At 38.3% G+C, this 13,897-nt stretch overlaps 1 protein-coding gene across 10 annotated transcripts in view; it reads left to right on the top strand.

The window, feature by feature from the left end:
* The window catches only part of LOC138696915 (semaphorin-1A), a 1,424,789-nt gene that overhangs the window by 454,788 nt on the left and 956,104 nt on the right, over nt 1-13,897 (top strand). For all 10 annotated transcript variants that reach the window (XR_011331488.1, XM_069822398.1, XM_069822403.1 and 7 more), the window contains one exon: nt 4,150-4,328. Coding sequence is in view for 9 of the 10 variants with exons in the window: in XM_069822398.1 (XP_069678499.1) it covers nt 4,205-4,328 (124 nt within the window). In the remaining variant the exon portion in view is untranslated. The remainder of the gene's footprint in view (nt 1-4,149; nt 4,329-13,897) is intronic.

A 13,897-nucleotide genomic window follows, 5' to 3' on the forward strand; every position in this document is an offset into this window, starting at 1 on the left:
TTCTTTTGATGTTTTTATTTGTAATCGTAAGCAGACCGTTGCCGCGATCCCCCACTGATCGCTCCCATCTGTTGAGGTACGAGTCTCTTCCTCTTCCCCTGTGTTCGGCGGGCAGCATCGAGATCACGAATGACGATATGCTTTTTGGAGACCTCTGGGCTACACTAGTTATGTAACGAGGTTAGGATTTCGGTAATTGTGTGGCGGGGTGAAAAAGCAGTGACGGACAGATCGATCCCCAGCATTTTGGACGCATAATAACAAACGAAATAAAACCCGACATGATATAATAATCTATTGACATTTATTGACGTAGCACTCGCCCCCCATTTTGAAACGATTGATAATGGAAACTGATACTGGATAAACTGTAAGGCCTCGCGGATAGGCGAGGTTTTATGAACGACAACACAGGAGTACAGGAATAAAAAAGATAGCAATCATACGTTGTAAATTGAATCTGTACGTACGGTTGTAATTTATTTATGTATACCTCTTTTCAAACCAGCTCTATCGGTGAGCGGTGCATTAGAAATGTAAGTGTCTGATATCCAAGTCCACATCAGGGAGGGAAATTTATCTGGTCGTAATTTTCAGAGCGGCTCCGAAGTTCGGTCAGGGTCACACAAATTTGAGTGCGATCCGGCCTGTGTGTCCTCGAAGCAGGGGATTTGGAAACTTGTAGTCCTTAACATTTAGGCAAAGTTTAATAGCCTCCTTTAATTATTAAGAAAACAAACAATGCAATAACGACTAAATTAACCTCTTCAACACACAGAATTGAGAGAACAGTTTAAAAATGTAAAAATAAGTATACGAGGCCTGTCTAAAAAGTATCCGACCTTTAGCCAGAAAAAATATATCAAATACCTGACGGGGTTGGGACCCTAATCCCCTTCAAAGTAGGTCCCTTGTGCTTGCACACACTTAGCCCACCGATCCCTCCACTGCCGGAGACACCTATGGAAGTCTTCTTTTGGAATGGTGTTCAGCTCCGTCGTCGCGTTCCGCATTATCTCTTCTCTACTCTCAAAACGGGATCCTTTCAGTGGTGTCTTCAATTTTGGAAACAACCAGAAGTTGCAAGGAGCCAAGTCTGGAGCGTAGGGAGGTTGGCGAACGGTTGTAATTCCATGTTTGGCCAAGGAAGTGTGGATCAATTGGGATGAATGTGCGAGGTCGTTGTCGTGATGCAAGTGCCAGTTGTTCGCCGTCCACATGTCTGGTCTTTTGCGCCGAACTGCATCACGAAGTCGCCAGAGAACATCGTGATAGTACTCCTTTGTCACCGTTTGTCCTTCTGGTGCGTATTCGTGATGCACAATTCCACGGACATCAAAGAAAACAGTCAGCATCACCTTGATTTTGCTTCGCACCTGCCACGCTTTCTTCGGCCTTGGAGACTCGGGATGCTTCCATTGCGACGACTGTCTTTTTGTTTCTGGGTCGTACCCGTACACCCATGACTCATCTCCAGTTATCACGGTGTTCAGACACCCAGGATCAGTGTAGGCGGTGTCCAGAAGGTCCTGTGCAACGTCACGATGGAGGTCTTTTTGTTCCGGGGACAACAACTTGGGCACGAATTTCGCAGCCACTCGGTTCATGTTCAAATCATCACGCAAAATTGCATGTGCAGAATCTTTACTCACTCCAACCTCTTCGGCAATCTCCCGCACGGTCAAACGACGATCTGCCATCACCAAATTTCGCACCCTCTCAACAAAAGCTGCACTCCGAGCAGTTTGGGGCCTGCCAGAACGCTGCTCACTCTCCGCTGATGTGCGGCCATCTTTGAATTGGTTGAACCACTCCTTATCCCATCGCATCTTCCCCAAACACCTGCTGAATCTTACGAATTGTTTGACTTTGAGAATCACCGAGCTTTTGACAAAATTTGATGCAGTATCTTTGCTCAATTCATTCAGTCATCTTGCGAGAAAACTAAATCCGACAAACACTTAGAATAGCACCTTACTTGGCGACCACCAGCCAGTGACTGGCACAAGCGAATGCGGTGAAAAAATTCAAGCATGCACATTACGGTTCCTCCTTCCTCCATGCACAGTGGCGCCGCCTTAGAACCACTACTTTGCTCGGGAAAATTAAAGGTCGGATACTTTTTAGACATACCTCGTATTACTTACTTACAAATGGCTTTTAAGGAACCAGAAGGTTCATTGCCGCCCTCACATAAGCCCGCCATCGGTCCCTGTCCTGTGCAAGATTAATCCAGTCTCTATCATCATATCCCATCTCCCTCAAATCCATTTTAATATTATCCTCCCTAAAGGTCTTTTTCCCTCCGGTCTCCCAACTAAAACTCTATATTCATTTCTGGATTCGCCCAAACGTGCTACATGCCCTGCCCATCTCAAACGTCTGGATTTAATGTTCCTAATTATGTCAGGTGAAGAATACAATGCGTGCAGTTCTGTGTTGTGTAACTTTCTCCATTCTCCTGTAACTTCATCCCTCTTAGCCCCAAATATTTTCCTAAGCACCTTATTCTCAAACACCCTTAACCTATGTTCCTCTCTCAGAGTGAGAGTCCAAGTTTCACAACCATAAAGAAGAACCGGTAATATAACTGTTTTATAAATTCTAACTTTCAGATTTTTGGACAGCAGACTAGATGACAAAAGCTTCTCAACCGAATAATAACACGCATTTCCCATATTTATTCTACGTTTAATTTCCTCCCGAGTGTCATTTATATTTGTTACTGTTATAATAATAATAATAATAATAATAATAATAATAATAATAATAATAATATTTATTTAATACTATACACTTGAGCTACATTAGGCATTGCAGCCCGAAAGAGCAGAAGCTCGTGCTCGGGCGCAGTTCAGATCAGTTATACAAAATATATCACAAAATTACGAGAGTTCATTGAGCACAATCACATTATGTATCAAATATGAATGAGGTCTCGCCCACCTCATTATATTTTGCTCGACTAGTATGACTAGTTAGTTTGTTTGTTTTTTTTTTATACCATTAAGTACGAGAAAAATTCGTACCGGCACCGGGAATCGAAACCAGGACCTCTCAGCTGTGCGCGCTGAGTGCTCTCTAACCAACTGAGCTATGCCGGGACCCGATTCACGACGCCGGCCGAACTCCTCTCGTAGTATCGTGTTACGGCCTTACTGTCTGCACTTGAGACGATATATGTCATATATGTACAGGAGCGCATATTGCATGACTTTATGGCCATATTCAACAACAGTTTCTTTAAACTGTTAACATCATATATGTATCAAATATGAATGAGGTCTCGCCCACCTCATTATATTTTGCTCGACTAGTATGACTAGTCTGTTTGTTTGTTTTTTTTTTATATACCATTAAGTACGAGAAAAATTTGCTCCAAGATATTTGAATTTTTCCACCTTCGAAGGATAAATCTCCAATTTTTATATTTCCATTTCGTACAATATTCTGGTCATGAGACATAATCAGATACTTTGTCTTTTCGGGATTTATTTCCAAACCGATCGCTTTACTTGCTTCAAGTAAAATTCCCGCGTTTTCCCTAATCGCTTGTGGATTTTCTCCTAACATATTCACGTCATCCGCATAGACAAGAAGCTGATTTAACCCGTTCAATTCCAAACCCTGCCTGTTATCCTGAACTTTCCTAAAAAAATAAGTATATGCTTTCATTTAAGAAAGAAGTATTTTAGGGCACGCTTGTATACACGAGAATATAAATTTTGTAAATTATGTGCAAAATATTAAGCGATATGCATCTAATAAAGAGGCCATAGAATTGAACACTTTCAGGAAACACTCACTTTATAAATTTATTACCAATATTCTATAGGCTACTTATTGTTTACTCAGTATTTAGATGATATCTTATTTCTCGATTCCTTATGTTATTGAATTTTGAGTTTCATAATAAAGATCTGAGAAATTTCATGTTCGTTGTCTGAATGCGACTGTAATCTTTTTGTTTCATGGCTCCAAGATTCGCTGTCGCGCCACCATTTTGTAATTCTTAAATATTTATATATTTCTGTTATGTTTAATCTTCTCCGGATAGTTCCCACACCTTGTCCGATATTTATCCCAATTAAAAGAAACTTTTAACTCTTTTGAATGTTTGCCTATAAAGTTTTCTCTCTTTTGTTTTAGGAATCGAAAAGACGGAGCGGGCCAATGAAAATGGTGTGAGTTGCGCGTGGGCGCCATGTTGCTGAAACATGCTGCCGTGTTGCGGCCGGGGATCGGCCTGATTGCCGCATTGTTGCTGGTGGCGCTCCAAGCGGCCGCGTGGGTGCAGGATGTCGGCCCGAAGATGTATGTCCAATTCGGTGAGTAAACATCCAAGCCATGTTTTCCTTTGTATCGATGTTGTTTGTTATGTTGTGAACTACACAGAAGCAAATAGAATAAAAACTAAATAACTTGACATGTAAATATCTCAGGAAAGCGTCTGTTTTTTATGAATATTGCATTTTACGAAATCATAATATTTTGAGAATACGTTTGAATAGGACCATAATACAGTATATCAGTTGCTGAAATATGATGCTATGATATATCTACGAGGCCTCCAAGCGAAAAGATTACTTTGTGTGTATTATACAGGGTGTACAAGATATAAACTTGCAAAAAAAATACTTATTAATGGAGAAAAATTCGTTCCTGCACCGGAAATCGAAACCAGAACCCTCAGCTTGGCGCTCTGAGTGCTCTTACCATCTGCGCTATGCCAAAACCCGAGCCATAGTGCCGCTGAACTTTACTCCTCCTACAGAAGAAAAAGTCAAATAATGTTTTTCTGTAACTGTCAAGGTTTTCCCAGAAAAAGATGTTTTGTGTGTCTAACTATTCTGAAAAATAAAATAGATAGGTCTAGTCATTATTTTACTTTGCCTGATATGTGCCGTAAAATAGTAGAATGTTATACTCTATTGTGTATTGATGTGTGTTGGACACAAGATCATTGGCAATGGCATTCACGTTGAGTCGAAAATATGTAATAATTGGACTACTATCAATCTTAAAAACATGGTATTTTTACAAACTAGACAGATACTCGTATGTACTGTTTGCATAACTTTGAAGTTTATATCGATTGCACTATGTATTCCTACCTATGCTGCCCTGTATTTTAACATCATATTGAAATTTGTTTATTATTTATTGCTACATACAATACAAAATAAGTACATATCATGGACGTAGCTACACCTGTTTGAGCACGTTGGTATAAATATCTATTTTGTGTTAAATGGAACGTAAAGATTTAATAAAAGTACAAAACCAATACAATTATTACGAAACAGGGATAATTACAAAAACTATTACACTTTTACTACGTCATACTACTTTTGACCATTAAAACTGAATGAAACGATGTGTTTCAACCAATCATGGCTGCTTATTGTACAATTTCTATCATCTCCCTAACATTTGTTTTTTTGCTTGCCAACATTGTACTTTCAATATTGTATTTTTTTAAATGTTTCATGTTTATTTCATCATCCTTAATTAAAACTTTTCTATCATTTATCTTGTTTATATTATTTAGGTTATGTTATAGCTTCTGCTGTATGAGATTATGGATAGTCACGTATCAGAGATTGTTTAATATATATAGATGTGGAATGCTACTGTTTTAATAAATATGAAACTGAATCAACAAAACCTTCTTGACTACCAATCATGGCTGCTTATTCTACAATTTTTATCACCTCCCTAGCATTTGTTTGTTTGCTTACCAATATTATACTTTCAATATTGCACTTTTTAAAATTATTCATGTTTATTTCATCATCCTTAATTAAAACTTTTTTTATTATTTATCTTGTTTCTATTATTTAGGTTATGTTATAACTTCTGCCATATGAGATTATGGATAGTCACGTGTCAGAAATTATTATATATATATATATATATATATATATATATATATATATATATATAATTTTATCATTTGTGTTTTTTAATATTGGTGTCTGCGGAGATTGTTGGAGATTGATTTGTGCTCTTGGCGGAGATTAATGGAAATTTTGGAAAGCACAATTATTTTGGAATTGGAGTATTAACTCAGTAGGAATATTACTTTCCAAATAATTCACACTAAAGGTTCGTTGAATTCTGGTAAAGGTGCGTTATTGCCAGTAGACAATATTTGTTGAATTGACAGTGTATTTAACACACATTCATTAAAAACGAAAAAAAAAAAAAAACTTGCAACCCTCAAATTAACACTTTAAAATTATTAGTGAAATGTTGAAGTCTCCGTCTTTTGACTTCACTAATGTAATCAGAACATCTGGAATGGCATGTAATGTAGCCTACTTGGATATGTAACAAATTCAAGTGAAAAAGAAAATCCGAAAAAAAAAAAAACTCAGGGTATGAAATTCGCTATAAAACGACGCAATAGTAATCATTCGCGAATGTGTTCATATTTCGCTATTAGAACTCTATTTCGCGATATGTCGCTATTGTTTATCCGCATATTATTAATCAGAAACATTAATTCGTAAATATTAGTAAAAATCTATTGTATATATTACGTCGTGATTTTCGCGATCTCCATATATACCCGGCCCTGCCTATCAGGTAGCTAAAATATTATAATGGATGGATACGATCACTATTTGTTCCGACTCGTACAATAAAATTTCAATTGAAAAAATGACCTCAGTTCCTCAGTGCTCGCGAGCCCTTTTTTTACTCGCATGATGAGAGCTCCAAATGTCATTCAAAGAGCAACATAGTGCTCGCGAGCACCAGGTTGAGAACACCATGCTATAGAACCATACCACAAGTAGGTCTAACTAATCATGCCGTATGTACAACTGTAACTATAGTAATGTTGCAAGAAACTCGAGTGTAGCAACAACATTTATGTGGGAGGTGGGGAAGTGTTGTTGAAAACAGGAAAAGGTGGCGTAGGTAAAGAGGGTGATGAACTGATGACTAACATAATAGAAGACGGAAATAAGAAAGTTGATGGCGAAGACGACTGTTTTGACGGCGATGGAATATGAAGAAGAATACGACCTTGCCGGCGACTGTAGTGAGAAAGGGATTGGCATGTGAAACTAGTATTCCAGGAATCTTTGCAAATTCCTTCTTCAGCAGAAAATTCATAGTATCTGCCTAGAATCGAATTTCTGTTCCTTTGATGATAGACTGTATGTAGGTAAATATTCCTTAATTTCACCCAGTTTCTTTATTTATTTATTTATTTATTTATTTTTTCACCTGGTAGAGATAAGGCCATCAGCCTTCTCTTCTCCTCTACCAGGGGATTACAACTACAATATTAAGAATACAATTACAATTATAATTACAATTAATATTAAATTTACAAATAAAATCAAAGTACTGAAAGATTAACTGATTAATAAAAGCTAGACAGTTTGTTGTAGAAGTTACGAAGAGAGAAACATTTTTTTTATTAATTAAGTAAAAATTAAACCTACTCTACGCAGTAAGAAAATGCTTAATAAGGTTGCTTTTGAACGCTACTAAATTCCGACAGTCTCTGATGTCACTGGGTAGGGTATTCCACAAGCGCGAGAGCGAGATTGTGCATTATGATGAATACGATGATGTCTTATGTGTTGGTGTGGCTAGTATGCGGCTATTTTGCGTGCGTGTGAAGAGATTATGATATGATGACAGGTAACTGAAACGGGAGGCAAGGTAAGTAGGTGTAGAGGTGTGAAGGACTTGGAAATGGAGAACAAGAGAATGAAAATTTCTACGTTCGTTAAGCCGTAGCCGGTTTAGAGTTTGGAAGGATGGGGTACTGTAGTCAGCGCGACGGACATCGCAGACGAAGCGAACACAAGAATTATGAACACGTAATTTTTGCGACTGGTTGACATTGAGGTCAGTTAGTAGAAAATCACAATAATCGAAGTGGAGCAATACTAGTGTTGCCACTAGTATTTTCTTGAGTGATAGCGGGAGGAATTTTCAAATGCTGTTTAAGGAATGTAGTATGGAAAGCACTTTTCTGGAAATATAAACATACGATGGAGGAATATTATGTGATATTGGTGTTACATTAGGCCTATGCTGTCCTCAGAATGCCAGGGTAGACTTGAGTACTCAGAAATCTAACTTTGCATCGTCTCCTTCCACCACAAATCTTGCTGCATTCGCCGAAAAATTAAATCGATTCCTTAGATTAGAAATCGACCTCTGAATTACGGTACAGTAGTCAGCATGATGAAATCTAGTAAACTGACTCACTCGTGAATCGTCAGGTAGATGTTTCGTCATCAGCGATGTGTTGGTAACTCAGGCCGGAAACGTCAGCACTGTGGTGTCATCACTTGAGTGGCGGCGTGGCCCGCTTGTTGCGGGGTCAGTGGTTCAGATGCCGCGAAGATTGATCTTCCTCATTGCGCTGCGTGGAAATTGGTCACGACTGCGGGCGGCCAGGGTGCAGGACTTCACGTCTCCAAGTTCAGTGTCTCAGATGCCTTCTTTAAGTTGCAGCTTTCTCAGTAATGTAACTAAGCAGATCGTACAAATGTTTTAGCATTTAATATTATACCAGCAGCTGAAAGAAAATTTCATATTTCTCGTGAAATATAGACTACAAGGTAATTGTTTTTTTTTTCAGTACCAATAAGAGTTATTTCGCGTAAAGGCTGGTCCACAATAAACCGGGAACGGAAACGACAAAGAGAAAACGGAAATATTGTTAAAATAAATTAATTTAAATGTGAGCATTCACAAATAACTTTCACGTTCCCGTTCTCGGCCTCCGGCAAGCTTCTCGTTAATTGTGAATGCTCACATTTAAATACATCGATTTTAAAATTATTTCCGTTCTCGTTCCCGTTTCCCGGTTTTTTGTGAACAAGCCTTTAAACCTGCCGTCTCTCTTTGCTCTGAGCTCTCGCATTACAAAATGCCCATGTGGGCTATATTTATTAGAAATGCTAGTTATAACTTGACAGCTACATTTCATCTTTCTCTTCTTTTCTTTCCTTCTGTATTTTCTTAATCGCATTCTTAATTGATTTCCCTTTTTCCCTTTTATTTCTCTCTTTCCTCCCATTTCTTCACTTGTCTCTCCTTTCTTCTCTCTTTTCTCTCCTTTCCTCTCTCTTTTCTCTCCTTTATTCTCTTTTCTCTCCTTTCTTCTCTTTATCTTTCCTCATTTCTTCTCTTTTCTCTCGTTTATTCTGTCTTTTCTCTCATTTATTCTGTCTTTTCTAACCTTTCCTCTCTCTTTTCTCTCCTTTATTCTCTTTTCTATCCTTTCTTCTCTCTGTTCTCTCCTTTCTTCTCTCTTTTCTCTCCTCTCTGTTCTCTCTTGTCTTCTCTCTTTACTCTCCTTTCTTCTCTCTGTTCTCTCCTTTCTTCTCTCTGTTCTCTCCTTTCTTCTCTCTGTTCTCTCCTTTCTTCTCTCTTTTCACTCCTTTCTTCTCTCTTTTCTCTCCTCTCTGTTCTCTTTTCTCTCCTTTCTTTTCTCTTTTCTCTCCTTTCTCTCTGTTCTCTCCTTTCTCTCTGTTCTCTCCTTTCTTCTCTCTGTTCTCTCCTTTCTTCTCTCTGTTCTCTCCTTTCTTCTCTCTGTTCTCTCCTTTTTTCTCTCTTTACTCTCCTTTCTTCTCTCTTTTCTCTTTCTTCTCTCTTTCTCTCCTTTCTTCTCTCTGTTCTCTCCTTTCTTCTCTCTGTTCTCTCCTTTCTTCTCTCTGTTCTCTCCTTTCTTATCTCTGTTCTCTCCTTTCTTCTCTCTTTTCTCTCCTCACGTTTCTTTGTTCTTCTCTTCTTTATCGCTTTTCTTCCCTCTTTTTTCCACTTCTCGTTTCTTCTCCCCTCCCTTTTTTCCTCTCCTTTTTTCTTCCTTTCCTCCTCTTCTCTCTGTTCTCTCCATTTTCACCCTTTCTCTTTCTGCTTTCTTTCCTCTCTTTTCTTCTTTATTTTTATTTTTCTTTTCTCTCTTTCTTCTCTGTTTTCTCTCCTTCCCTGGTTTTTCTCCTTTCTTTTCTCTCTCCTGCCTTTTCTTTATATTCTTCTCTTTTTTCTGATATATTTTCTTTTTCTCTCTTCTTTCATCCCTCTTTTCTCCTTTCTTCCCTTTTTTCTCCTTCTCTTTCTTCTCTCTCTCTCTGTCCTTTTCTCTTTTTCTCGTTTCTTTGTCCTTTAATCTTTTTTTCCCTTTTCTATTTTCTCTATCCTCCGCTTCCTTTTCCCTTTCCTTCTTCTCACTGGCTCATTCTTTTTCATTTACTTGTTTCCTCTCTTTTCTTTCTTTTCCTTTTCTGCCTTCACCTGCTTTCGTCTTTCCTCTATTTATATTCTTTCATCTATTCTGTCCTTATCTACTCCTGTCTTATCTCCTTACCTCCTTTCTTCTCCTCTCTTCCCCACCTCCTAAGTTTTATATTCTTCTCCCGTTATTTGTCTCCGTCTCTTTTCCCTTTCTTTGCTGTCGTATCTTTTCTCTACTCCTTACAGCACTTTTGACACAATATTTTAGTAGGTCTAGAGATCCGTCTCGCAGCAGCGTGTGTCGCCAGGGTTCTCGAATGCACTTCTCCGGTGTCCACGGGTAGTATATTACTCAAGATTAATTATGTGCTAACTAGAACCGATGCCAAGAACCAATTATCCCGGCTGTGTATACGTCACACCCAGATGTATTTGGATATCCCTGTCGAAACAGAATAAGAGTTTGGTTGTCCCTTCCGCGCTGCGTAGGTAGGGAGGGGAGAGTAATTGATGCATCATCAGATCCTGGTGTGTATGAGCGGAGCAATGAGACAGGCTCGCCGGGTTATTGTGGGTTTAAATAGCCCAATTCTCCCCGCAGTGATTCAGCTGAAACTATTCTAAAAGCTTCTCATCCACTCTGAAAGAAGTGAAACTGGTCCGATCTTCAATTCACATGACGACTACAATAGACAAGGGGAGAAGCTGCTAAGAGATTGGGATGCCGACCGCCTTGTTTCCGATAGATGCCAAAGCAGCCAGCGAACCGAACCATCATCTCGGATTCGTGAATAAAGGAGGCGATTCACGAGAAGACAATTAACAGAAAACAAAAGATGGTGGCATGATTCCTCCTGGGTAATCTCCGGTGATGAAGTTACCGGACCCCCCCCCCCCGGCGGGAGTCCCGTGGCTGCGAGCGGCTGTTAAAAATGTGGGGATGTCAAGTGATATCGATGACTGCAAATGTTGACTTGACGCTGAGTTACTTGGGATATTGATATGAAAGTCGAGTATTGAAAACCTTTCTTCCCCTCTATTACGAATTGCTTTTCAACGTCTAGCTTGTCATTATCGGAAATATGAGGACTTTTCTCCATTACGTCGTACTTTTTTGCTTGCTTGACAGTTGTAAAGTATGCTTATTTGTTAGCATATTCAAAGAATACGATTATGTCGCGTTTGAGAATTATTGATTATTCTGTTACGTTTGTTGAATTACGAAGATATAGTCAAATATTTTAGAAAGGAATCTGGATATAACTGGCACAATGCAGTTAGCACATTGTCGTTTATAATTATGATATATAACAGCCCCCCATTGAGGGTAGCCCTTATGGACTCAGTATATCTTCAAAAAATTATTATACATATGTAAAAATAGATATTGTCCCGCGCCTTGGCGTCGCGATCTAAGGCATCCCGCCTAGGACTCGCGTTACGGAATGCGCGCTGGTTCGAGTCCTCATGGGGGAAGAAATTTCGGCCAGTGTATGGGACCGGTGCCCACCCAGCATCGTGATGCACTTTGGGAGCTACGATAGGTAGCGAAATCCGGTTGCGAATACCAGCTATAACGGCTGGGGGGGATCATCGTGCTAACCACACGATACCTCCATTCTGGTTGGATGATCGTCCACCTCTGTTTCGGCATGTGGGCGTGAGGCTAGCAGCCGGCTGGTTGGTCTAGGCCCTTCACGGGCTGTAGCGCCACGGATTATTATAAACATAGATATTACATGTTAAAGAAGGGCAACAAAGAAAAGGGCGTGAAAAATTACAATTGCTATGACCCGAAAACGGGCCGACGCGCCATAGAAGAAGAAGAAGAAGAAGAAGAAGAAGAAGAAGAAGAAGAAGAAGAATTAATGTGGCACCATGTGGTTAATTAGGATTTGGCAGAATTTCTTAACACAATTATCATAATGTCTTCCCTCAGGGATGTAGGCAGAGCAAACTGCCGTCGAAGTTCTTCGAAAAAAGCTGGTATAGTCCCTTGAGCACCTATAAGTAAGCTGAATACCTCAACGTGAATTAAGGCATATCTCAGCTTGAAATAGTTGACTGTAGGCTCATAGATCGGCTTCTTCTCAAAGTGGACCTCGGCTGACTGATGACATTCTACTTCAAAACGTATCGTGGGGTCCACAATGACATAACATGTACAAAAATACAGTCTTAATTCTTCCCTGAAGGAGTAAAAACTCGTGCTCAGGGAGTTATCTAAACACATACTTAACACAAACAAAAATAATTATTTGACACAAAGTGGGTCAAGGGAAAAATTATAGGAATAAATTAATTTTAAAAATACAATTTCAATTTTAACAATTTAACTCGTACAAATACATATACATATTAAATCAATATATTAAATTCCTAACGCTATTTTTTAAATTTCTGATACTAAAATTTTCCAAATTTGGGTATTTTAAAATTATTTTATTATATAACCTTTGACCAAAGTTGGTACCATGGCAAAGAACTGTGCTTGTGAAAAACTTTGGTTCCTCAAGTCGTATAAAATCGGATCTTTTAGTTTAATATTTTTGATGATACAATTTGAATTTATTGCGATTTTTATGTATGAAGTTTAATAAGGCAATATAATAAATTTGTTTAATTTTCAAAACAATAAAATCAGCAAACAAAAGATGAGTAATCAATTGGTTTATTAAGTCATATTTTAATTATTCTTATCTGAATAAGTATTAGTGGAGTGAGATTAGAATTACAAGCATTTCCCCATCCTAAAATTTCATACTGGAGAATGGATTGAAATAAAGCTAAATAAATGAGACGTAAAATAACATGCTTCACGATTTTACAGACTCTTAACTCTATTACCTGTCAAACTGTTGAGACTGCATTTGAAAAAGGGAATAATGACCCTGCAAACACTGCTTTTTGCACGTGTTCAGGTGATATTTGCTGCGTCAAAAGATGGGTTACAAATGAAAATATTTCAACTTAACGACAAAATAATCACATAATTTATATGCTATGTATACATATGTATTGTATTGTATATACAGAGTGTCAACTAATATATAGAAAACTTTCGGGAAATGGATACAGGACCTGAAACAAGCAGAAGTACCGATAAACTGGAGAAATATTTTGAAAAATAGAGTTTCTTTATGCGTTGTGTATTTTTCACAAAGAAACAAGTAGTAGAGTTTATTCGTAACGTTAGTATTAAAGAAATATATTTTTAAAATTATTTATAAATAAACCTGTTACCATGATAACGAAAATTAACAAAAAATAAAAGACAAGTGAAACATTAAATATCAAAATTTTAAAATTGGTTTGCAGAACGAAAAGTTATATTTGTTTGGATCAAATTTCTACGAATTTATAAGACAGAACTAAAATTCTGTCAATAATTTATTATCATAATACACTGCTCTCTTAAATTGACTGAGTATATTACTTACTTACTGGCTTTTAAGGAACCCGGAGGTTCATTGCCGCCCTCACATAAGCCCGCCATTAGTCCCTATTCTGAGCAAGATTAATCCATTCTCTATCATCATATCCCACCTCCCTCAAGTCCATTTTAATATTATCTTCCCATCTACGTCTCGGCCTCTCCAAAGGTCTTTTCCCCTCTGGCCTCCCAACTAACACTCTGTATCCATATCTGGATTCGCCCATACGTGCTACATGCCCTGCCCATCTC

Source organism: Periplaneta americana, chromosome 3 (assembly GCF_040183065.1).
Source record: "Periplaneta americana isolate PAMFEO1 chromosome 3, P.americana_PAMFEO1_priV1, whole genome shotgun sequence".
Taxonomy (NCBI): Eukaryota; Metazoa; Arthropoda; class Insecta; order Blattodea; family Blattidae; genus Periplaneta; species Periplaneta americana.